Source organism: Scatophagus argus, chromosome 8, assembly GCF_020382885.2.
Source record: "Scatophagus argus isolate fScaArg1 chromosome 8, fScaArg1.pri, whole genome shotgun sequence".
Taxonomy (NCBI): domain Eukaryota; kingdom Metazoa; phylum Chordata; class Actinopteri; family Scatophagidae; genus Scatophagus; species Scatophagus argus.
In genome coordinates, this window is record NC_058500.1 from 15,810,437 (window position 1) to 15,837,097 (window position 26,661).

General features: G+C 40.5%; 3 protein-coding genes across 6 annotated transcripts; 1 reads left to right on the forward strand and 2 right to left on the reverse strand.

The window, feature by feature from the left end:
• The first annotated feature begins 74 nt into the window (after positions 1–74).
• alas2 (aminolevulinate, delta-, synthase 2) lies at positions 75–7,292 on the forward strand. Of its 2 annotated transcripts, XM_046397111.1 has the most exons (11): positions 75–222; positions 1,368–1,502; positions 1,560–1,708; positions 1,795–1,890; positions 2,013–2,235; positions 2,892–3,076; positions 3,209–3,388; positions 4,252–4,416; positions 5,473–5,741; positions 6,294–6,456; positions 6,787–7,292. In XM_046397111.1, the coding sequence occupies exons 2-11, from the start codon at positions 1,378–1,380 to the stop codon at positions 6,948–6,950; spliced, it is 1,719 nt and encodes a 572-aa protein (XP_046253067.1). In that variant the 5' UTR covers positions 75–222; positions 1,368–1,377; the 3' UTR covers positions 6,951–7,292. The 2 variants fall into 2 exon arrangements, with proteins under 2 accessions (XP_046253067.1, XP_046253066.1); XM_046397110.1 differs by having other exon boundaries at positions 1,368–1,708.
• Positions 7,293–7,435: 143 nt separating this feature from the next.
• ttc34 (tetratricopeptide repeat domain 34) lies at positions 7,436–14,752 on the reverse strand. The gene is made up of 8 exons (XM_046397109.1): positions 14,117–14,752; positions 11,779–13,547; positions 11,188–11,410; positions 10,415–10,607; positions 10,033–10,199; positions 9,456–9,729; positions 9,053–9,267; positions 7,436–8,104 (listed from the first exon to the last, which is right to left on the reverse strand). Exons 2-8 carry the CDS (start codon positions 13,491–13,493, stop codon positions 7,559–7,561), a joined length of 3,333 nt encoding a protein of 1,110 aa, XP_046253065.1. The 5' UTR covers positions 13,494–13,547; positions 14,117–14,752; the 3' UTR covers positions 7,436–7,558.
• A 435-nt stretch (positions 14,753–15,187) lies between these two features.
• On the reverse strand, positions 15,188–25,256 carry si:ch211-112c15.8 (tumor necrosis factor receptor superfamily member 1A). Of its 3 annotated transcripts, none has more exons than XM_046397613.1 (10): positions 24,981–25,256; positions 22,993–23,080; positions 22,785–22,890; positions 22,230–22,361; positions 22,081–22,102; positions 21,003–21,166; positions 19,998–20,162; positions 19,699–19,736; positions 19,278–19,386; positions 15,188–16,971 (listed from the first exon to the last, which is right to left on the reverse strand). In XM_046397613.1, the coding sequence occupies exons 2-10, from the start codon at positions 23,017–23,019 to the stop codon at positions 16,649–16,651; spliced, it is 1,086 nt and encodes a 361-aa protein (XP_046253569.1). In that variant the 5' UTR covers positions 23,020–23,080; positions 24,981–25,256; the 3' UTR covers positions 15,188–16,648. The 3 variants fall into 3 exon arrangements, with proteins under 3 accessions (XP_046253569.1, XP_046253568.1, XP_046253570.1); XM_046397612.1 differs by having other exon boundaries at positions 22,768–22,890; XM_046397614.1 differs by lacking the exon at positions 24,981–25,256 and having other exon boundaries at positions 22,993–24,292.
• Positions 25,257–26,661: the final 1,405 nt, after the last annotated feature.

Consider the following 26,661-nt stretch of genomic DNA (forward strand, 5'->3'; position numbering starts at 1 on the left):
CGGAGCCCTATCAGCATCTTTGCACCTCCCATACACACACACACACACATACACACACTCTTCTCTGGGTGGCCCCTAAAGTAAATGCCATATGGCATCTCTGAGGGGTGGGAGCTGAGCTGATTGCATAATGCTCTTGAACATCTGACCAATAACTGTTCACACTTTCTAACTTTCTGTCTATTTGCTCTTTTGAAGTTCGTCCTCAGTGCAGGTCAACAGGTGAGCTTCTCGTGTGTTTCTATATTATTATTATTACAACATTTTTTAGTGTTACTATTACTATCATTGATGTTGTTATTATCAGCATTAATATTATTATAATTTTTGTAGTAGTAATATTTTTAGTAGCCGTGTTGTTGTTATAAACACTATATAAAAATATTTCTGGTCATAAATTATACATATATTAAAAATATGACATAAATTGCTATATTTATGCATGTTTACTTTATTCATTCATATAGCGGCGAACTCACCAAGATTATTTATGTACTCACAGCTTATTCCTAAACATTTGTTGATCAGTCAGTGTGAAGATGTGGATACAGCAGCCTAAAACTACCTAAAGAATGAGTGGCTTACGGCATGTATTCAACAACAACCAGACTTCACTAAGATAAAAGAATCTTTTGAAATGCTTGTGGTGTTTATAAGACACAGGTCTTTGACAGACCAACATAAGATAACATCTACCCACAAGAGAAAGCCGCAGAGCCCAAGAACTATCTTATCTGCTAACCACAGGAGATTTTGAGGGAAATGATACAACTGGTCTCTGTTTGCAAACTTTACTACGCACGCAGGTGCTCATCAGCGAATTAAAACCTGGATCAGCTATTGTTTTGTCACCATGTGGTGGATTATTCATCAGCTGAGCGGTACAATTAACAGCAGGGAAAACAGTCATTTATCGAAAAAATTAGATGCATTCCTGCTGGGTTTTATGGAGGATTATTTGATAGGTACAGCAGTAATCCTCTGATGACGTCTGTCAGGGCAGCACTTGAGCGCCTGCAGGGTGAAGATAAGCAACAACCTGCCACACCCTGGAGGAGGCGCTGACTGCTCCCTGTAGATGAACTGAACCACTACATACATGTCCAGACCTTGTGAACATTTTTAAGTTCAGGAATTTTAGTGGGATTTCAGTTTCATGCAAATTCCAAAGTCATCCTCATTTAACATTTTGGTCATCTGAATTTATAAGTGATGAGATTAGTTTTTCTGATTTTTTCAAGAACAAACATTTTCCCTCCTGACAACATTTTAATCGATAGTCTTTAAAAATGTATAACTGCATGATGTTGAATGTTTTATAGATAAATTAATTTCCAGTCTTCTATATTAACTCTAACTAAAAACAGGTGCAGTACGATGGCTGCCTTCCTTCATCACTGCCCCTTCCTGAAGTCCGTCCCAAAGCCAGCTTTGCGGAGGACAGGGGCCACCTTCCTGTCTCTGGCCAATCGATGCCCCATCATCGCCCGTCAGATCAGTGTGAGTTGCCCAGCCAACCTGGATGCCAAGCTGAGCGTCTCACCTATCACACTGAAGACCAACCAACTTCCCACTGTCGACGAAAAGAGACGTTTTGCTCAAACGGCTGCTCAGGTGGCTGTGACTGCTTCAAAGGGTTGCCCTTTTGTAAATTCTCAGATTGGGATGGTCCGTGCCAGCCCTGAAGTACAGGAGGACCTCCAAGAAGGTAGGAGGAAGGGACCATCTGTACACCAGACAGACAGCAATTATAGCAACATCTCACACTGACAGCCTTCCACTTCTCTTTCACAGGTTTGATGGCTTCACTGTTGAAGGGTTTAAAGGAATCAGTCCTCCCAACATCGGTTCAAACAAGCAGTGTCACCCATCTCCTCAAAGACAACATGGGTATGTTTCACAGATGAGCTGAAAGCCCCTAAAATGATACAGTCCTGAAGCACATGCTTAATTGCCGTATCAGATAGCTGCTCATCAAGTGCTGTAAGTGATTCAAACTATCTCCCCTGCAGATGGCCCCAGCTTCGACTATGACAGCTTCTTCACTGAGAAGATTGCTGAGAAAAGGAAAGACCACACATACAGAGTTTTTAAGACCGTAAACAGGAGCACTGAGGCCTTCCCGTTTGCTGAGGATTACTCCATCACTGGGCGGGAGGGCTCGCAGGTGTCCGTCTGGTGTAGCAACGACTACCTGGGGATGAGTCGCCATCCCCGGGTCCTCGGTGCAATCAGGTAAGATGATCTGGTCTCTAAGTCTTCTTAAGTAAGCCCACATTAAGTCTCGGGACAGCTGACATAAATCTCATTTCTTGTCAAAGCAATCCAAATCAATCATCAAGCAGACAAATTACGTAGGGAAACTGCTACTTTGGAAGCCTATCAGTTGCCTGACTCTGCATTTTCCTTTCAAAGTCATGTTAAAAGTTTGTCCTTTTACTATGCAGGCCTAATAATTCATTTATCAAGGTGTATTGTGCATCTCACTGTCTTATTTATTTTATATTATTGCAAGGTAATGCCAGGTTGTTTTCAGGTTCCAAGTCAACTCAAGGAGGCAAATGCTAAGTTAATCTAGTTTTACCATCCAAGTCCAGTTTCTTGGTCTGATTTCTCTGCACTGAACTGTGGCAAGAAGCAAACCTGACGCTGAATCCAGTCATAGGATTATTTGTATTTTGACATCACATGTACATGTGAGAGTCAAACTATTCTCATCTTCTATCTGAATATACCTGTTATATGAAATAATGAATAAAGACACTTTTCCTTTTTACTACTTAATGTGTTTCATGGCATTTTGAACTGCTTAAATTTGAAATAGAATTATGGGAGACTTTTCATGACATGTGTTATGTCATGCTTTATTATTTTGTTCTGGATGGTCTCAGGGATGCCCTGGACAGGCATGGTGCAGGAGCAGGAGGGACCAGGAACATCTCAGGCACCAGTAACTTCCATGTGTCTCTGGAGAAGGAACTGGCCCAATTACACCAAAAGGATGCAGCACTGGTCTTCTCCTCTTGCTTTGTGGCAAATGACTCCACTCTCTTCACTATGGCTAAAATGCTTCCAGGTAAATACTGACCTCTGAGCAAAAGGCCTTTCTAGATGTACTATAATTATATTACATTTTAGAAAATATGATCAGTATCTCAGGGTTGATACTCTTTAGAGGGACTCATGATGTGTGCACTGTGGCTTACAGGGTGCGAGATCTACTCTGACGCAGGGAACCACGCATCGATGATTCAGGGCATCAGGAACAGCAGAGCCAAACGCTTCATCTTCCGCCACAATGACAGCCAACACCTGGAGGAGCTCCTGCAACAGTCTGACCCCAAGACACCTAAAATAGTGGCATTTGAGACAGTGCACTCAATGGACGGTGAGTACAATGAAATATTAATTTGGAGTGATAGAGGAAATTATTTTTGATTTATTTATTAGACATAATCAATTATATCCAGTGTCAACAGGTGTAAATCTTGATATTTATTTACTCAGACTAATCTGAGTAATAATAATGTGTGCAGTAGTTTTTTAAAAAATACATAAACGTAAATATTTTTATTGGTGGAATTATCTTTACTGTAAATTGGTGGTATGTGGTTCTGAAAATCTCCAGCTCACAGAGTGAATGAGTAGTTTTAAGAATAAAATGCTCCATAAACTAAAAAGGGGATATAAGGGGATATTTCCTGCGGGATTCAACAGTGTCCTGTGGGATCAATAACGTTCTTATCTTATCTCATCTTAAAATTGGCACCTGAGCCAAGAAATCCCAAGATTACCAATTATTCTGATACCTCAAAAAACAACACAAAACAGTGTTTTAGGAGCCATTAATGAGAAGACATACTTCTATAACAACAACAAAAAAAACATGTTTGTACTATATATATTTCTATAGTCTATAATTACTCAGTCTATCTAATCATCTCATTCATCACTGTCTCCCATGAGAGAAAATAGTTTCCCCCCTCAGCTCTATTACACCACCGACAGCTCCATAAAACATAAGCTGAAGTAGACTGAATGGATGACTGTGAACATATCCAAGACTGAAACTAAAAGGTTGCTTTCATGAAATGTCAGAGAGATTTTAATATTTGCATATAGTACAAATAGCTCCCTCTCTGCTATATGTCTAGATTTTGCACAGTACTGACATTTGCAGCACGGATTTCCTGTTGTTCACCTGTATTGCACAGTTCTAATTATAACATCTCATTCTCTGGGGGCTCTCAGGTGCCATATGTCCTCTGGAAGAACTGTGCGATGTAGCTCATCGTTATGGAGCCCTGACATTTGTTGATGAAGTTCATGCTGTGGGCCTGTATGGAGCCCACGGAGCTGGAGTGGGTGAGAGGGACAATGTTATGCACAAAATTGACATTGTCTCTGGGACCTTAGGTGAGTATCTCTTGAAAAAACCCACTTTGTGTCCTTTTCTAGTTTTGTTAATAAAGATAACACTATTACTCTGAAAGGGCAAGGCAAACAGATTCAAACCGTCATAGATGAATTGACTCTCTTCTTGGCCAAACTCCCATTTACAGGCACTTGCACTAACGGACACGGTCATATTGCCAACATGGCAGCAATAGCCCCTAACAAGCACAATACTGCTCCCATGTTGGTTAAATGAGGGCAGGAGAGGAGTGGGCGCCCATCAGAGGAAGCAGAGGTTTTATCAGTTGGGTGCCGGCTCTACTCCCTCTCTGGTCCTACTGATAAGACCATCATCAGAGGGGCTGCGCTGTTTGTAGCTTTATGACAGCTGTAGGGTTGTAGGTAGAAATCCTTGTCAAGCACACATGAAGTGTAAACTAATCCTGTATTACAAAAAAATGATGTGGTGTCAAAAAAAAGAGTTAGTTTCATCTCAGCTGACTCAAAAACACAACAAAACACAGAGTACATACACTACATACACCATTCTATTAGAGCCTTGTATTGAACAAGTGAATATGTTAAGTACATCCCTGTGAATCAGAAAACATCGATTTTACCTATTTCCAGGCACTAAGATGAAAGAACATACATACATTGTTCCTGTGTTGGAGTGAGGAAGATTCATTATTTGAGTAGAAGCAGCAACACTATAAAAAAACATCATTACCATCAACTGGCATTCAACATTACATCATTAATGATTCTATAAATGTATCACAAGTAAATGCAGAATGCCTTTTTCCAACAGTTTTGTTATTGTAAATGTTACATAATCACTAATATAATATTTTTATATACTGCTGGGTGGCTTAATCTATAACAATGCATATTTTACATGGCCATCATGCAATATGTTGCTTGCAAAATATTAATCTATGAGGTTACTTCGGCTGTTAAGTAATTGGGGTAAAATTTGTCCTCTCTGAAATGCTATAAAGCTATCTCAAGTTAAGCTGTTGCATTTCCATCAGTCTCCTCACCTCACATGCCCTCCATCATCTCCTGCTGTTCCAGGCAAAGCCTTTGGCTGTGTTGGAGGATATATTGCCAGCAGCGCCGCCCTGGTGGACACAGTGCGCTCCTACGCAGCTGGTTTCATCTTCACCACTGCCCTGCCCCCAATGGTCCTGTCTGGAGCCCTGGAGTCTGTCCGGATCCTGAAGAGCCCAGAGGGGCAGGCCCTCCGCAGAGCCCACCAGAGGAACGTCAAACACATGAGGCAGCTGCTCATGGACAACGGCCTGCCTGTGGTCAACTGTCCCAGCCACATCATCCCCATACACGTACGAAGGCTTAGCAGTGCTTCCTGCCTCCACTACCATATCTCACCACACTTCTTCTAATCCTGATTATGTGGTTAAAGAAATAACAAAAAAATATAAAACTGAGTTATTGTTAGTATTATTGGTGGTGTGATGGGGGAATGGTAGTGTGCAGGCTTTCATAATTATTATTATTAACACCTGTACTCTTCTCACTATGACAAGTCAAAATGTCATCTGTGAAAAGGCCTTGCACATACTCCTTTACAACTCAACAAAAACAGCACAGAACATAAGGAGTCTGTCATGTGCCAGTGAAACTTTAGTGTTGTTTAATTAGAATCTAATTAACCATTTTCCAAAAATTCTCAGTAATTAAGTTGACTGAATTTGCATTTAAATTATGCAAAATTGCATCTTTTTGTGATACCATTTATTTTGTTATTCTATATGAATACGCAGTTTTTTAATGCATCATTTAAATTCTAATTAAATTCAACTTCAGCGCCTGATTGTGCTGAGTGAAAGTATCTGCTAAACGGCTCATATCATCTTTCATGATCCATTTTCTAGGTGGGCAATGCTGAACTGAACACCAAGGTGTGTGACATCCTGCTGGAAAGGCACAACATCTACGTGCAGGCCATCAACTACCCCACAGTGCCTCGTGGTGAGGAGCTGTTGCGTCTGGCTCCGTCTCCTCACCATGACCCCGCCATGATGAAGTACTTTGTGGGTGAGTGTCCGGATCCTTACCAAAATTAGGTCAGAGTTGTTCTAGTGATAGTCCAATCAAGTAAAGTGGGGTCAATGGCCAGTACAAGTGATTTATGTTTGTTCTTAGTCAGTCTCTTTGCTCTGCAAGCATTTATGAGTCTCTTGCTATCCACCTGTCACCATATACTGCAATGCAGCAAAGTGACAAAGAAATCTTAGTAGCAAAATGAACACCATAACCTTGTGTGTGCTCGCCAAAATGACCAGGCATAACATTTTTGTACAGAGAGAAATATATATATTGGCATTTAATTGTTTATTCTTACAAATGTTTGTGTTTCACTCACAGAAAAACTGGTGGAGGTGTGGCAGGAAGCAGGGCTCCTGCTCAGCCGCCCAGCGACAGCTTCCTGCACCTTCTGTGACCGTCCGCTGCACTTTGACCTTATGAGCGAGTGGGAGAAATCTTACTTTGGCAACATGGAACCACAATACATTACTGTGTCTGCATAATGCCAAAGTACACATAGGGCCTTAACACAAGCTACATACATATGCTAAGTGTAAATTTAATGCTATATTCAACATCCTTTTAAATGATAAAGTACTACTTCATGTACATTGAAAAGAGTACTAAAGTATTTAAACATTCTTTAATGTCAGTGGTTTGGACCAAATTCCAGTATTTCTCTTTTCCTGCATTTATGCTTACTAAAGTGTGTTTGCCATCAAGGATATGATTAAATAAAGTTGTGCATCCTCCATTTTAAAAGCATAAAACCTGCACAATGGGCACTTTCTTAAATATCTTATCTAGTTGTGATGGTTTGAATTAAACTATGCTTTTTAATTTCATGTTGCGTGATTTCCTTCATGCCAAATTGCCAAATAATCATCATGTTTTGTATTCATTTCCTCAATAATTCAATTACCGGTGTCCACTGGTGTTAAAAAGTCCTCTCATATTTCATATAGTGCTTTGCTGCTTAAATTGGAAGACCAAAGCTCTGTGTCCTCAAAGAACTCCACAGTACGACATCTGAAGGCACGGGCACTGGCACAGCTTCATTATGTAAGCTCAGCTGGAGCTCCTGCTCCCTGTGTGATTCTGACTAGAAGTACTAGTTGACATTGCAGGGGCTGGCTACTTCTCGTTTGACTCTTGCCCTAAGTCTGCGAAGCTCTGTGTTCTCACTGTCCACAATAAGGCCACATTCAATAAAAGTCCAGGCTTTACTGAGCTGCTGCTCCCCGTAATGCTGCAGCGCCCCCCGCAGGAAGCACTCAGCCAGACGTTGCCTCCCCAGACCAGCCTCCACACACTGGATGGCCCGGTTGCTGTGGAGCTCCAGTGCCCGAGTGAAGTCCTCCAGAGCTGCTCCTTCTTTGGAACAGAGCACCAAGCTGCGGCCTCGTCGACACAGGTCCTCCACCCAGATTTGGGGGTCCTCTGAGCAGCTGGAGTCAGATCCACTGTGTCTCTGGATAACTTTATCCAGGTCAGCTATGGCCCGTTCATGTAAACCCAGCTGAGCGAGACAGGCGGCGCGCTGGCGAAGATACTGGACTCTGTGATTGCCCACTGCTTCTACTGCCACAGTCAGGAGTGTGACGGCCTGATCCCACTGGCCACCTGAAGACACACTGCTGGCCTCCTGTGCTGCTGCCTGTTACAGTATAGATGCAGAGCAATTCATGTACACTTTACAAATGCATACTCATACTCATACTCATTTACACTCATTCAAAATTATTTAGCTTGAGTTAAGAAATATGTTGTTGCCCTTCCTAGTAAGCACTGTAAACTTGTTTAATGATGTTCTCCATCATCGTTCATTATGCATACTTTTCCATCTTTCTGACTTTACTGTCCACTCCATGAATGTGAATCACTGATTATGATATGCTCAGAGAGAACCTCCTAAATAAATGGAGGTGCCACTGCCATTATTTTAGGTATTTTTTCATATATTATAGTCAGAATCTTGTTAAAGATGAAGTAAATAAGAACAATACCATGTAAATATATCAGACTGAAGAGATTAAAACAAAATTTCACGCAAGTAAAATCAGAAATTATCTTGAGAGAGATAATACCAGGAACTTCACAGAATCACAGAGGAGCTCAGCTCAGTGCGTCAGTGTGGTGCTGATTGATTGATTTGTGAGTGCAGTGCAGTGAGTTTTTTTCTACAGTGCAATAAATATGTAGTTTCCCCTTTGTTCTGACTGTGTGATGGATGTATAAAGAGCTGCAAGTTTGGGTGTGGTGCACTTTGTTTGACTTCCTACAAAAATTTGCATTGTGGCATCTTCCTTTCGGGTTGTAAGAAGGTGTGGGTGTGTTTATTTCTTCTTTACACAGTAACCATAATGGCCGGACAAACCAACAATCCGACCAAAAACATGACCTCCTCAGAGGTAAACATAAATCCTACAGGCCTGTTCCAATGTGCAGTGTCATTGCTGTAGAATTGAACACATTCTAATTAATAATAGGCATCATTTTTTTCATTTTATATGGTATATTTTTTTATTTATTTGAAAAATTCAGCCATAGCCAACACAAACAACTTTGCTCATTCTAAACAGAATTTTGGATTCCTGCACAGTACCTGCGCCATGCGTTTTCGCTGAATGAATGGGATCAGGGCCAGCAAGAGGCCCAGACTGGATGAATCTTTCTCTGTCAGCTTGCTGAGCCTGCGAGCTGCACTGTGGTAGTTCTGTTGCCAGGCCTCCACCACACCCACCCTGGCCTGGGCAACTGCATCTCTTGGCTCCTGACCAAACACCTGACACAGATGAGCGCCTGCTGCCTTAACATCACCTAGATCAGAGGGACCATAAGAGCAGGAGTAAGGACTATGGAGAAACATTCAATGGTTCTTTTTATCAAAATGAAAAAAAAAATCCACACAACCTAAACCATAATTTCCTAACCAGTTCCAGTTCCAGTGACAACAGGGATCCCACCAAGAATTCCAGCAACAAGAGCTGGCAAAGTTCCCATGTTACCTTTAGCTAAGAGTGTGTCCACATAGAGGAGATGCCATCTGGGGTCTCTGCAGTCAGTCCTCATCAGAGCTCCAACAATTATAAAAACCTCTCTGAGTTGTTCTTCGTGGCAGGGGACAGCATTAGCAATCAGGATATCTGACAGATTGGTTCGACAGAACTGATGCATCCAATCACAGACCAGCTTTCGTGCCTTGTCCTTGAGTGACAGGATGTCTTTGAGTACTATGTCAGTGTTTATCTGAAGTGCTGCCAGGATATCATGAGTGCACTCCTAAGGGAAGAAGGCATTTTGAATTTTAAATGTAAACTGAACATATCACCTACAGCTGCACCAACCAATTTCATTTAAAAATACATCTATCTTATCAAGATTCTGTTTGTCCAGAGTGTTGACTTCCAATCCAACATTTCCTCTGTATTTTCCTGTCCATGTTGGTCAATATAAGCATTATACTGGTTAGATAGTTACTTTTCACTGCCAGCTGCAGCCACTAAATAGTATAAAGTATACAGGTACCTCATGTAGGTACCATTGCATGCACCACTGCATCCTAGAAAAAGAACTCAAGAGTACCTTTTGTTGGTTCAGCATGAGATACGTGAAGCCTCGTCCACAGAGGGCCTGAACATGTTTTGGGTGCTCCTTCAGAATGGCATTAAAATCAAAGATGGCTGTCTTTCTTTGGCCCAGCAGGGCATAACATCTTGCTCTTTCAAGCAAAGCGTTTGCTCCCTCTCCACCTTGAAAAAAACAAACAAAAAAACAATATTTGATTGGTTTCACAATATTCACAACATTATTATTTTCTTTACTTATCTATAATATATCTATATATCTGCTTATCCCTGTAACCCTGTTCCCTATCTAAAGTATGATCACCTATTAAATAAGTCAGACACACAGTCAGACTCAGACCAGTAACAAACATCAATATCTCATCAATAACTCTAATCACCAGAGGCCATGATAGCGATGGAGAGATATGCCACAGCCTCCCTGACAGCTCTCTCCTCTCGTGTGCCCTCCAGGATGCGTTTTGCAGCAGAATGACAGTGCGCCTGCAGCAGTGCCCGGTCCTTCTGTTGTGCCACAGCCAACAGGGGGCACAAGCAGCTTGTATCACCACAATGAATGAGCTTTTTCAGCAGCTGCAGGGAAAATGCACAGATATGAAATCTTCCACTGTAAAATTAACAAAGTAATACAATGAGCTAATACACCACTGGGTTGTTAGTTTATTGTTGCTGTTCAGTAAAGTAAAAACATTTTTTTAACAGTTCAGTACCTTTTCAAGCAACAAGCCCTGAGAGATTACAGTGTACAGTGATTTAAAAACAGCTAATGAGCATTGTTTTGTTGGGTTGGGGGTTTTTTTCACTCAGTTCCCCAGTCTATTTTTAATAGAAGGTCTGACCATTTTCAGTTACTGAAAGAGGTTACAATGCACCATTGCATCCAAAACTCAAAGATTATATCAAATATATCAAATATTTTCATCCAAATGTAAATCTGACTACATAAATACTTGGAAAAGATCAGAACTTTCAAGATTTCGTCCCACAGATAACTGATAGATGTGCAGAAATTACAATTATTATGGCTAATGAAACCATTTTCACAATAAATAATAATGAAATTATACTTTTCCTTATTAGATGGGAACACATTTTGTATCCCTTGAAAAAACATATTGTTGCCTGTTGGACCCACAGCCCCAAACCTTCATACTTGATTGGTATCATAAAGAAAGCCTCTGTGCAGCTGCATCAGGGCGAGGCGAGCCAGAACTGGTGCCCGAGGACTGCTGGGCCCAACTGATAGCAGTAACCGGTAGGCCTCCTCCACCCGGCCAAGCTGGTACAAGGCATCTGCTGCCAGGATCTGACACCCATCAGCACCGGGCTGGAGCTCCATCAGCAGCACAGCCAGGGAATGGACACCGGCAGGATTTCTAATGCAGAGAGCAGGAAAAAGTGCAACACCAAGAAAATGTGCTTACTTGAGAAAACATGAATGAGATGAACTTTAACCCCCCCCCCCCAAAAAAAAAAAAACAGAAATCAAATTAAAATTGCAAAGTAAACTTTGCATGTGCTTTGCACAGGTGACATGCAACAGGCCTTTTTCACTGCTGATATATTCACTTTACTCTCGGAAAAGCACAGGTGCAACTGTTAAAGTTAACATTAGCTCAGTGTTTTTTTCAAGTTTCAGTAAGAACGGAATGGAATAAATGGAATTCACTAGTACACCTGTGCTTTTTATACTGTCACATGTCAACATGTCTTTCAAAAAGGCCAATTGACACAAACATCATACCCTGATCTGTGGTTGTCTCTTTTTGACGGGGCCTGCAGCTGATCCCCCTGCTGGTGCTGAAGGGAGTTTTCACTGGAACTGGATTTAGATTCGTGTTCTCCAGTCCCCTCCAGCATGACTCGTCCCTGCTCCAGTAAAACAGTGAACAGCAGCCCCCGGTAGTTCCATGGCACCAAGCAGCGAACAGTCAGTGCTGTTTCCTGAGGCTGCAGCCTGCTGGCTGTCACATAGTCTAGAGCTGTGAGGTAGTTTAATCCACCCATCATGCGCAGGAGGCCCCTACCACATAGTGCCCGCACACAGCTGGATGGGTGGGGGGCGTTGTGTTCAATTACAGCCTGGAAGTCTTCCAATGCCCCCTTGTGGTCATCAGAGAGAAGTCGTGCATATCCACGAAGAACCTGCACTGTGTTTTGGTAGCTCTGCTGACCTTGCGCGGCAGCCAGCTGGCTACAGATAGAGAGAGCCTCTTTGTGTTCCCCTCTGAGGAGAAGACAGTCAGCGAGTCGTACCCGCAACTCTCTGCCTCCCCCATCAGGCTCTAAACGGCACAGAGTCCGTAACTGAGTGATCACAGGGTCCAGGAGTTCAACTCCTTCAGTGGACCGCAGGTCTGAACGGGTGAGGACCCTTTCTCTATAACCAGACAAGCCTCTCTCTGCCTGCTGCCGAAGATGGGTGCGAGCAGCCATCCCTGTACCTTGATCTGTGAATAGCTTCTGGAAATAAAGTCGAGCAGTGGCAGGATGGATCTCAAATGCCTCACCCAGATCCCTGCACGCCTCTGCAGTTCGCCCACCTGCTGACAAACACGCAGCAGCTCGACCGGTTAGGAGTGCAGCCCTCTTCTCAGGAGTGTCTTGGAATGACTTGTCTGCACTAATCGTTTTCTGACATTGACCGTGATGCAAGAGAGCAGAGTACACCTCTGCGCTGTCCCCAAATCTGCCTGTCAAAAATAAATATGTGGCTTGAAGCTCGTGAACTTCCCTATTACTGGGTGCTATAGCCATCAAAAACTCAATAACTGTAGAAGAAGCTTCTTTATCTAGCTCATCATTTTCCTTTGCTGTAACTGCAGAGTTGCTGTCAAGCATCAGCGAAGGGTACTTGTTCAGTATTTGGTCTGTAAAGGACCTCACTATTTTTGGTAGGTGCTGAGCTTGTCTGTTTTTAACCAGGGTGACAGTTTCACATTTGTTACTCTGGTAAGCCTTGAGGTAAAGCTTGAGCCCTTTGATACTATGAGGCTCTGAGAACAAGCAGGCCAGGGCACGAGTTAATTCCAAAATCATGGCAGTTGTACCTTGTGGATGAGGGTTTCGCTTCCCATCAAGCAGAGCAGTGCAGCGAGCAAAAATCTCCTCGCAGCCATGTCCGCCACTCTGAAGGAGAGACTCCATTTTGAAAATGGTGGCTGACAGATTGTTAGGACATAGCGTGGACAGGAACACTGCTGCAAGACCTTTATTAAGACTCTCAGTAGGCTGATTCTCCTCGTTACTGTCAAGCCAACCTTCTAGAGTGGCGACCACCCCACCAAGATCGGACTTTAAGTTCCTCATGTGGGACACAGTTGAGGCGGCATGAGTCCTAAAGGCAGACATGTAAAGAGATGTAGCCCTTCCGAGCTCACCGGCCTCAAGGAACTTGTCTCCTTCCTCACAGAGCTCTGAAACATTTACGCCAGGTCGAACCACAGCAGTCATGATCATCCACAGGCCCTCTCTTTGTGTTTTTCTCTCTTCACCTGCCCACAGTGATGTCACCTGAGGGTTAAAAAAAAAAGGAAAACTGGATAATTTAATTTTAAACTTTCAAATTCTGCAAGTTATACAACAGAATTATCAGCACTGCATATTGAAATAAATCATGTCACACAACAGGCATTTTTACTTATCAGTATCAGTCTTATTTAAGGGTCCCAGTAAGCCATGGCAGTGAGTAAGCATGCAGGACCGGGATCCATAAAACTGAAACAGCTAAACAAAAATCAGTTATGTTATAATCTGGTTCAATATTATTTTTACTGTTGCTATTTGCCCCATTGTGGCACTGGTGCCATACCTCCAGTCCAGCATGTTTGAAAATCTTAAAATCTGCTTTGAAGGAGGAGTGCAAAATAAGAAAGTAATCTTCATAAACACTGGAAGTGTGTTTAGCTAATCTTTTTACATATATGTTAAACATTGTGGAGAGAACTAGCTTTCTGTGGCCCATGGTTCACCTACCTGCCCCTTTGGCTTTTGTTGCCAAATAGCACCAAAACGTGAGCAAAAACGAATTAAGTTTTTTTTTTCTATTATTCTTATTACTTTATTGTAAGGAAACAACTCACCGACACGGTCGCTGTCAGGTCATTTTCTGTAACTGAAGGTTCAGAGAACAGAAAACCTGGGCCCCATTTTTGTAATTCAATGCTCTCGGCTCAAGGTTTCCGGGGCAACACGGCGTATCCGCTCGTACAACAAAACGAAGTTCTACCTAAGTATGTAACAGGAGGAAATACTCGGAAAAAAACCCATCAAGATAAGAACAAACTAAGCAAAACTAGTTTTGCACGGTGATCTCCCATCTCTGTTGCTTCTGTTATCTGGATGTTCATGATGCGCGAGTTGCTGTTCTCGTGAGCACGGGTCCGGTTGCCAGTGGAAACCACTAACGCTCGTCCTCAGAGGGAGACCACAACACCACTGCAACATTGTTTCACAGTTTGAAATTCTCGCTTAGTCTACAAAAAATCGACGATTAAATCTCTTCCTTTACGTTACCTCACAAGAAACCACACGGATGTTGCCTCTTGGAATCCTGAAGGCGAGAGAAAAAAAGTTGTGAACATGAAAATAGGTCATTTAAATAGAAATGCGTTCATTGTTCTCACTACAGACACCTTTACAAAGAGTTTAATAGTTTAGAGGTCATAATTTTAGTTTTTGTATTGCACGCCTTTTATCAAACGTCAGCATGGAAGCAGGTGAAAATGTGAACCGATGGAAAAATCTACCAAAATGCCGCAATTACACACTGCTGTAAATGTTACTGCAGCACACGAGCATGTGTTTGCACTGAGCAAAAAAATAAATAAATAAAGAATCAGGTGAATTTTGTTGTTTGTATGTCTGTAAACATGTTATGAATATAACAAATCTCCCTGTGTGTAGGATCTACGCTTTTTTCTATTCAGAGCACATGGACAATGCGGGACAGCTGTTCTTTGTGATGAAGCAGAATTTGCAATTCATGAGACTAATCCACCTCAAGAATGAAACACACTCGAGCACTTCTTTGTATGGGGTCCTGTGCTTCAAACCGCGCAGCAGCTGCTGTTTAAACACTCAGCCAATACTCCCACCTTGTGGCCAAGTATTTTATTCATTATATACAATACTGTAGATTAGAACGACACTACTGGAAGATAAGATAGGTCTTTATTAGTCCTGCAGTCAAGAAATTCTCAAGGCTCTAACAGTACCATATTACCATACATTTGTGCAGCAGGTGACTTTGGTGATGATAAAATCCCTCACCAAAACTGTTTCTATATCATAATCCACTCATTATATAGATGGGTATGGGTAGTTTCAGCAAATGAAAAATAATAATTATAAAACATATACATAAATATGTGTCACAGCCCAAGACAAAAAAAATTCAGATATACATTTGAGTAAACCATTCAGTAATAAACATTAATTGGAAAGTCCACCTCCTTTACTGTCAGCAACTGAACTGACACATGAAAACTCCTAAAGTGAGATACCTCAATCTCACAAGAGAAAACCATCATTTTGGATGGAATATGTGTGGTGAGGAAAAACCCAGCCTCTACTGCACACTGACACCATTTATTGGCATGAAACTGAAAATCTGACGTCCTATGGGGATTTCAGTTTTCATTACTTGCAAGGATGCACAGCAAGTGGCTGAACTGATGTACAAGAATTTCACATGCAACATGATGAAAGAGATGTTAGATATAGTGAAATGATCTGTAACAGTGCTGCTCAAACAACATACATCAAGCACTGAAATGTTCACAGAGTTTATGTACTCATACTGGAAGAAGGAACTTTAAATAGGGGACTACTTAAATGCTTAAAAAACACAAGCTGACTGCTGATTTCTTTATAAATCAAACAAGGAAGTTTTTCTTCCTTTTCACCACTTCCTGTGTATTCTTCACTCACATACACATAGGGTTACTGACATTTAGATGTCAACACTCTGCTGTAAAACCACAGCCCTCCATTGTTGGCCTTTAAGGTACTCCACACGAGAAGCTGTAGTGTGCTAAATGGCATTCCGACAGCGGGGGATTTCCCTCAATTCTTCTCTTAACGAATTTTCTCCAAATAGATAACTAGAGTTATACCTATGCATTTAACAGGTCATGACATCATTCTTAAAAGAAGCTGTTGATGTTTTCACTTGCCATTGAGAAAGGTAGGTAAAACAAAGCTCAACTTAATAAAAACTAATATTACACATTTGTCTTGAGTGTATCTGATCATTTGTAACTATTAAAACAAGTAGGAAAAGAGAAAATGCTCCAATTAAAGTTGGGCGTATCAGGGTCTCTACAGTGTTCTATAGCGCCATGTAACTCATAGCTAGGCTGTAGTATACATTTACATTACTCAGTAATTCATTTGTGACATCATTGCAATGTGTGGTTGCAACTTGTAGTCACTACAGTTAGTAATGACCTTTCCAGGAACTGATACAAGATCCCAAAAAAGGAGCATCTAGTCTTATGAATCCAAGGCTGAAGTACTGGTGTCTCTCGCTGCATGACAGTGTGGCACTTGAAACCCCAGGTGGAGCCTCAGGTGTCCTGCATTGCTCTACTGAAACCCTGGTCTGTGAAACCTTATTTCTGTTCAGGTCTGCACTGCAGCTTCTCTAGGCTTTCCTGCAGCAGCTGAGCACAGCCAGATAAATCCATGTAGTGCAAGGCCGAGAAGACTTCATTCAGGCTCGCAGAGGCGCGCTGGCTCCACAGCCTGAGCATCTGGTACTGCTTCTCTATGGAACCCAGACCCAAACCGGCCTCTAGCTCCACCCGCTCCAGCTGTTGATCACCCACTGAGAGCAGACGCAAGAACTCCTTCCACCTACGCAAGGGCACCTCCTTGATGATTGCGTAGAGGACGACGGCTGGCCAGTGCTCTGTTTGCTCATCTTGTATGGCAGCTGGAAGGAGAGATTCAGAGACAATCAGAGGACAATGGATGTGTAAAAGCTAAGCTAAAGGTCAACAAGATACAGAAACCATGCAGATGCCCTTGAGCAGACCAGGTCAGGAGATGCACTGACTACATTCACTATGAAAGTTCAGGTGCTCTTAAGAGATAACTTTGGTGACATTTTCTGTTCTTCTCATTGCCAACAAATTTAATGAAAAGACAATAACAAACATCTGTTGTATGCGTGGCCAAGGTCTGATGCAGCACATTTCTCTGTCTGTATCAAACACCCAACAAAAAGCTGACACATACACGAGATTATAATCAAGATGTCTTTCTCATTCTGCATACCAAAGGAAAAAAAGACATAAAACGTAGTCTATAACATGTGGCAGCCACACAGCCACTCAATGATAAAGAACAACAAAGTGCACAGGACAGTCAACAACATATATTAGGTGGATTTGTCAATATATTTTCAAGTTTGTCATAATGTGTCCACCTAATAAAGTGCCCCAACATAGAAAATACAATAAAAACAAAGCAAACAACTATCTTTTTTTTCTTTTTTTTTACCTTCTGGATAGGAACAGAGAACCACAATACTGTCAACACTACGACCACAAGGGGATTTTTAACTCAGCCAAATGCCAGAGGCAACAATATGACATCACTGGTAACTGGAAGTGCAGTGTCCCAAAAACATTTTATTTTTCAAAGAAATAAATGAATTGTTGTTTGCCTAGTAACATAGGGCAATTAGTGAATGACAAGTGAAACTATCAAGAGTGAAACTCTGATCTACAACAAGTGGTTTGAAACGTAGGAAACAAATAAATTTTTACAAAACAGAACCTGTGGAAAATCCATGTAGCTTGCTTAACCTTTCACACTCCATATTCTATAAGTAACCTCTGAACGTGTTATGTTGACAATTTCAAAGGACTTCAAACACGATGTACAGGGATGCAAATCATTCACAGTTGAATGACTTGAACTCAGTATCTGATTTGCCATTTCCCCTAATGTTGAACAGCAGACTGATGTGAAAAAGTGAGGGCGTCCTGTTTCCCAGTTTCCACCTCCACGTAGCTGATCAGTGATAAATAGTATGCTGAACAAGCAGAGATGAAAAGGCTCCTGTTCTGAGTGTGAAAACACTGCAGCTGAAGATAGTACACCGCAACATTAATCAGATGGAAGAAAGCATCACTTCAATTTTTTTTTCAAGTGTTCTTCACAAGACATTTCGCCCAAGTGGCAGAATAATAATAACATAATAATATAATAATAATATTAACTTTATTTATATTCATCATTTAATGTAAAGTTACAGTTTTATTGAACTAAAACCTCTCGATTGATTTTTCAATATCTAAATTGCCAACATAAAGGAGTTAACTCTGGGGTGTGTAATGACTCATGCCTCATATAACGCCTACATTCAACAGAGTACATTATTGATCATAAATGCATTTTACTCGATTCTATGTTTATTTACTGTAAAACATGGCTAATCACACTGACAAACACACTGTTTCATAAAACGCATTTCAATGAACACTTGCGAAGAAGTCTTGACTCAACTCCACTTTAGACCAGTTTCACAAATGTTTTTGCAGTTGCAGAGAAAGTAGTTTCTCTACAACAGAGAGAGTAGTTTCTCCACAACTGTCTCTTTGATAATATGCGTCTGGCTTCACATCTCACCACGGTACCAAAACGCTTAGAGGGTGATGATTTCATTCCAGCTTGATTCAGAATGGATGAAAATACCTTTGAGGTGACTCTGATACGTGTCTTCCTTTTTCTATTTTTATCCGATGACTTGATATTGTTATTTGCAGTAGTAGTGGTAGCAGCAGTAGCACAAGTTGTGGTAACAGCGGTAGTAGTGATACTTATAATGAAATGGCATCAGACTTCCCTTTCTAAAGAATGAGGTGTAGATCAAAGCACTGTCACATTTTACATTATATATTGATTGTTAGTAGCTTTGATACTAGATACATGCAAATCACTGTTAGCCCTCCAAGCATGTTAATGTTACAATGCAATGCAAGCTTCTGATGAAGAAGATGATGAAAAGATATTAATACAAATTACACATTTTGCATGTGGAGTACATACCTCTGACAACCATACAAGCACTTGTTTAATTTGCATAGTGCTGTAATGTTTTGGACAGCATATTAGTAATATAATGTTTTTTTTGCTACCCACTTCCCAGATTCTATCCACTGTTGGAGAGGATCAGTGATGTACTGAACACAGGCTGTGTATCATAGCTGGGCAACAATTACTCAGTCTTACCTTTGTGTTCAGCATCTGGCAGTATAGGAGTAATGTGGGCAGGAAGTTCTGTTGTGGCTGGACTCTGACTGAGAGTCATCATGGGAGTTTCCTCAGATATCTTAAATGTCTTTAAAAGGACAAACAAGAAAGGGAAGGTAAAAATCTTTGTCACGAGCAACGTGTTAGTGTTAGAGAGTGATAGGTGAAATTCTTCAGCCTTCCTAAAACACCAGTAAATCACCTTTATAATTTAGTACTTCAGTGCAATTTAACTATAAATTGCTAAACTTACATAAACATTTGCACTTACTGGCCTTTACGTGTTTGTTTGTTTGATTTTTTTTCTCTCACAAGACTATCTGATTGTCCACCTACAGCACTACTACAGTCTAGAGCTCTATCTCAACTGCGTACAAAATGCATGACACTGAGCACAAACCAGCGTGGACACACTGCTGTCTTGATGATGGTATTGTTCTGTTAGAAGAAAAGAAGATACTATCAGTAAGCTTAGTGTTCAGCAGAGGAAGCATGTTTAAAAATGAAAATCCTTTCTGTGGCACTAAATGTTTCTTAAACGTAAATATTATTCACATACGTTAAAGGTGTAAGGAAACATATATGAGAGTTTACTACTGTTAAATGTTAAATTATTATAAATGCACTATTACAGCACCCAAGTTAAGTGCAAGTATCAGAAAAACTGTATTTAAGAACAGTGTTTCCACCACTGGTTACCGTTGAATTTGGAATTCTCAGCTGGCAGCTCCAGGTCTTTTTTTGCTCTCCAGCAGGGACTGTCACAGTTCCTGATTGGACTCCTGGTGAAGAGCAGCATGAGCCAAAAGAATACCAGGAATAACATCACAAACCCCATGAGAAACACCCAGTACTGTGGGTTGACTGTGGACACAAAGCAAGACTGACATCATTCCACCACTCATCATTTTTAACTGTCTGAAAACAGTGACAATGATGATGATGATAAAAATATGAATAATCCTCCTATCTTGACTTGAATAATTCAGAACCAAACACAAAGGGTGCTGCACAAGAGCGAACAACTAGACTGTTACAATCAATAAAATACCCACATCTAATGTAAGTCTATATGGCACACAAGTCCTAAAACTACAAAATCAGAGACCAGTGATTATTTTCACTTGTTAAAGTACATATTTATAATACACATACTATATGGACAAAAGTATTGGGATGGGGCTGTTTGTCAGGGGTTGGGCTGTTCCTTTTACTTCCAGTGAAGGGAAATCTTAATGCTTCAGTATATCAAGACATTCTGGTCAATGCTGTGCTTTCAACTTTGTGGCAATGGTCTGGGGAAGGCCCTTTTCTATTCCAGCATGACTGTGCCCCAGTGCACAAAGCAAAGGCCATGAAGGCATGGTTGGATGTGTTAGGTGAGGAAAAACTTGACTGGCCCGCACAGAACCCTGACCTCAATCTCACCGAACACCTTTGGGATGAACTGGAACAGAGATTGTGAGCCAGAACTTTTGGTCCAACATCAGTGCCTGACCTCACAAATGCTCTACTGCATGAATGAGGAAAAACTGCCACAGAATACTTAGAAACACTCCAAAATCTTGAGGAAAGCTTTCCCAGAATGGTAGAAGCTGTTATAGGTGCAAAGCTGTCTGTGTATATAGCACACAATGTCATTTAAGTCCCTGTTGATTTAATGGTCCCTATACTACTGTCTATATTGAGTAATTTAAGACTTACAGTTATTTCCACCTGGATTTAATGTGCTGCTTGAAGATGTGGTTCTTTTAGCTGTAGCTGTTTCAGATGCAGTCATAAATATAGTTGTAGTTGCAGATGGAGTTACATTAGGTGGGACTGTAGTTGATGTACATTTCCTCCTGCATTCTGGATTTTCCAAACACCTAAGAAAAGGGAGAGATTAATATTGACAACAGTGGAGTCTGACAACATATCTACCCATACATTAAGGGCAGGTTCACAGTTTCTCAAGTCTCAGAATGATAGTCAGGGTCACGTTATGAATGTTGAAACAGTTTTTGCTTGCTGTAGTGCCTCCTCTGGTTCATACTGGCCATTAAAATGTCACTCTTCTCTCTTTGTGTTTGTCTGGAAAGGGACTGCAAAATTGTAGTGGAAGGATGTTACAAAAAGAGAGAACTTTGTACTGAAAATACTGGGTGATTTATTTGCCTAACTCTGACAAATGAAGCCACATTTGCTTAAACGTTACTATACATTTTTGAAAGAAAACTGTGAATTTTGTCTCCCCATTGCTTACATAAAAGGACCATTGGGAAGTGTCCTTTGATTACAGCAAACTGTTTCAATGCTCATATGGGTACCTGGCCATAGTTTCCAGGCTGATACCTCCTTAATGTCAGATTTTTTGAAAGGCAAAACACAATATTGTGTGTTCATTAACAATGTATCAGTAAGGCTAACAGTCTTGACAAAACTACCACAGCAACTGTTCAGCACACATCCTGGAAAGCCTCAATAAAACCACAGGTACTGTGTGTCTAAAACAGATGAGAGGGAAAATGGAAATTTGCAGTAGAATTTTCCACCTCTCTGACGAGAAGACAACTTACCTGCTGATCTAAATCCTGACGTGTTTGATTTGACCGTGGGGATACATTTTAGATCAAACATCCCTTTTAGACAGTTAGAAGATCACAAGAGATGTTTTTTTTTTTCATCTTGTTTAGTCTATGAATATATCTTCAAATGTCTTGTAATACAGTACAGTGGGTGATGATATATCAGACAGAAAAGGATTAATGGCAAACAACATACTTTACTTGACCTTACTTACTTGTCCATTTTGTTGCCATCCCCTGAAAGAAAACATGAGGGTGACAGTAAGAATTCCAAAATCTTTATGCTTCTTTTTGAAGACGTTATATTGAATAAGGCAGTCGCAAACACCAGCCAAGGGCTTTAACTCCTTTCATATTCACTTACCCTTACAGTCTTCACAGGGGCATGGCTGGCAATCCCTTTTGTTGGGATCTAAGTTTACATTGTAGTATTTATCTTTACAGTCACATACCACATTCCTATTAAAGGAGCAGTGCTCTATTTCCACCTCATAATCTGGGGGAAGGAATAAAAACACAGTGTTTTCACTCTCAATCCACGGCATTAACTCACAGTACTGACAAGGTGGCCACACGATTTCATACTGTACAATAAAACTTGGGAAATTAAACAACAAATTGACTAAAAATGAAATGATTCAAGGACTGTTTTCATCAACTTTCACACTATATCAGTTAGCACATGGCTAATTTCTACATGTATGCCAACCCCCATCAGAATAGCACGACAGAATTAAGAGAAGTTAGTATTAACTGCAACAGAGTCCCATACTCTTCAAGTAACTGGAAAATGTCAATCCACTGTTTTGGCCAAATTTAGAAGTTTACATAATATCCCACCAGATGACAGCATACGGTTCTACCACCCAACCAAATTAATGGTGCTCGAACTAGATACTTACGACTACATATGTCACACCTGTTGCATGTAGGTATAATGTTTCGTATTTCTGTGAATGTGTTATTAGCACATTTTCCACATCTATACATTGTTGGATCTTCACAATTACCAACTTTATGATATCCTGGGAGACAGTGGAGAAAAGAAGTAAGGAAATTAGATGTTATAATCTCACATTGACCACACAACACAGCTACAATGTATACAGCTTCTTGTTATAACTTACCAGGTTCACACATTCGCATACAATCATTATTGGTTGCCTCAGTGTAAATCTGTCCAGTGCAAAGGAAGCTAAGCATCAGTGAGAAAACCTGAAACAAAAGATGAGGTTTGGCATTGTGAGGTGTTGCGCAAAGAGGAAGAAGCCCGTATGGTTCAGTTCAACTAATTAAGTCATTGCACGGGCATCTTTTGCCCCAAAAAGTCCCTAAAGACTCTTCAACTAATCCAGAATGCTGCTTTACATGTACTGACAAAAACTCATATTACAGATCATGTTTCTCCTGCATTGGCTTCTCTGCACTGGTAGCCTGTAAAATTCAGAATAGAGTTTAAAATTCTTCTCCTCACATACAAAGCCCTACATGGTCAGGTGCCATCTTCGTCACCTGGATGCAGGCTTACTTGTGGTTCCTAGAGTCACCAAAGTAAAACTGGAACCAGAGCCTTTAGTTATCAAGCTCCCTTCATATGGAATCATCTTCCAGTTTCAGTCGGTAGGCAGACACCCTCTCTACGATCAAGAGTAGATTTAAAACTTTCCTTTGTGATAAAGCTTAAAGGCTTTGATATAGCACACAGGCCTAGGCTTGATCCTAGTTATGATGCTATAGGCTTAGACTGCTCCCATGATGCACCAAGCTTCTCTCTCCTCCTCTAACTCTCCTTCTGTACACACTTATGTCCCATTAATTCATGTCAGTAACTTGACTTCTTCCCCGGAGTCTTTGGCTTTCTCATCTCGCAGTTGCTGTGGATTGTGTTTGGACCTCCTGTTATGCTCCTGCTGACACTGACTGCTATTATTACCACTTGTTATATTCCTACATAATTGTTACTAGTATTACAATACTGTTATCATTGTTGTAGCAACGTATCTCTGTCTGTGAGTCCTCTCTTTCACAATCCAACTGGTCAAGGCAGATGGCCGCCCACATAGAGCCGGGGTCTGCTCCAAGGTTTCTGTCTTCTAAAAGGATGTTTTTCTTCACCACTGTCACCAAGTGCTTGCTCATGGGAGTTTTGTTGGGTCCCCCTGTACTAAAAACTAAATAAAAGAGTTTTGTCTCTACCTGCCCTAATGTGTCATGAGAAAACTTTTGTTGTGATTTGGCGCTATATAAATAAATTAAAATGAATCGAAAACTCCTAACTTGTAGGTTGTTAGAATGAGACAAAACTACTTGTTGATATAAAGAGGAGCTTCACAAAGGTGTCAAACACAGAGTGTAGCAAGGTTGCAGGATTGTAACCATTGGGGATTGAATTCCTTTACCACTAAATTTTGGCCAGATAACACCAAATGAACAAATGAACAAATGTGTTTTTTATGAAACACCTTGAAAAATGACATTATTTTTACAAAGTTAAATATGCCAACCAACAAAAGAAAATGCGCTCAATGATCAGTCATTTTTGCGTGGCTTTATCCGGAACTATCTTCAATTCATAGCAAAACGAAATGCAATTAACTGTGTCACAGAGACATCTAAATATGTACATCTCAGAGCTGAAATGGTTGGCTGATTAACCGCTTAATCCAAATATAGAAAACTAATTTGCAATAATGGCTTTCGACACATTTGATGGTTTCAGTCCCTTAAAGGTGAATTGATTTTTCGGTCTTAAGCCATTTTTCAATATTTTACAAACTATTAAGTAGCAAAAGAACAGGTAAGTGAAACAATAATATTAAGTACAAACAAATTTACTAGCGGAAGATAAGAAGCAGTACATAAGGCTCACCTTCAACTATGAAAAACTGAAACCACAAAAGTAAAACTATACACACTGTAGAGTGTATATCTGTCTCACAGTACTCATGCAAACATGTAGACATGCTGTGTGTTTGTTTGGTCACTTTCAATTGTGACAACATTTCCAGTCACAATGAGTGATAATTACATAGAATCCACACACACAAACAAACTGAAAGCATCCCTGAAACAGCTATGAAAATGATCCAAATGAAACATCTGAAATGAAACTTACCAATACAAAGTCCATGATGGAGAAGTCAGCTGTGAGCTGTTAAACAACAATCTTCAGCTAAGTGTTAATTTCACTCACTGGAAAAAAATAAAGTCGATAGTGTATCACCAGGCGACGCCACTAAATTCATCAACAGGATGAGGCATTTGAAGTCAAGTGTAGATTTCCTTTTAATACTGAGTCAAATAAAAGCACTATATGAAGCCTGTTTGTGTGTGTTTGTGGGTCAGAGTTGTCAGTTCTTTGGAATCTTCAGAGAACTGGTACATGAAACAGGAAACACAGTGAGATCACTGTGAGATCACTTACCCCCCCCCCCCCCCCACACACACACACACACACACACTTCTCTCTCTCTCTCACACACACACATATAAACACTCAGTGACATGAATGCTGCTGACTACATCAGCATATCAGTGCATGGGTCTCTACGTCTGAATGTTTCCTACAACTCCACTCTCACATAATAACATGGTTAGCATACAGTGACTGGTGATTTACACGGGTATAATTCATGAGCCAGATGCCGTAGGTGGGGGCAGTTGTGTTAAGGGGAGGGTGGTTGTATTTGGCACATTAGGAGGTTCAGTACAACTCCCTTTTCCTTATGATTCAAATTTAAATGAGACAGTAGGCAGAGAATAGAAGTGAGGATCAATCAGTAAACTCAAGCCCCCAGCAGAGGGGTGAATATTGATTTTAAAGTCTACTTGACTGTCGAAAAGCTTTTCAGAACACACATTAGTGAAAATCTGCTGTAATAACCTTCAGTGTGCTTTATAAACTACTGTGTGTTAACTGAAAAAAAAAAGAAAAACCCCTCAGTCTTGATCTGTTAACAACTTAAGACGTAATAATGAGTAACAGCAGGCTAAATGACGTCCTACAGTAAAATCATTAAGTCTATTCACATATAAACTCTTAAAAATTGGGGCCATTTGTTTCATCTGCTTCCTAAAAAAAAGTTATTATCAAGCCTGAAAGTTGCTGCAAGACTAGAAGAAGAAGTATCAATTTCTTGATAAAAACATCCTGTTTGTTACATTCTGATTCTGATGACACTCAAATTGCCTCAAACTCTGAAATTAAGGCAACTAAGTTAAATTATTATTATTATTATTAGATTCAAATGTTTTGAGTTATTCATTCAGGCTGTTAACAAAATAAAGCTGACATGGTATGGGCTACAGATGAGATGTAACAAATTGACAAAAGTGGTGGCATAAAGTAACACGCTTGAAATGCACTAGAACACAGGTGGTTATTCAGGAAGTAGCAGTGAGCATCAGTTTGGTTATCTGAAGATCAAAAGATGTCTGGATGTAAAAGCTAAAACTTGGTAAAAAAAATTCAGGCAAAGGGTGAATGTTTTTATGTCTGAACAACATACAACTTCAACATTAATTCAATGTAAACCAAGTTATAACTGCACATTGGAACATTCCAGTTACAGAAACACTGTACTCAAGTGTCAACCACTTGTTGACACAGTACAGACATTCCAGTGTAGTTTTTCTCACTTCTGTTTCTCTTCTCATGCACTACCTCGCTTGGCTAAAAGGCAAATGACAGATTTCTCTCAACAGAATTAAGGCTTAGTTCAGCAGTTCAGCTTAGTTAGTCACAATGATAAAGTGAATAACCAAACAGAAAAATATACTTTTCAATGAATAACTGT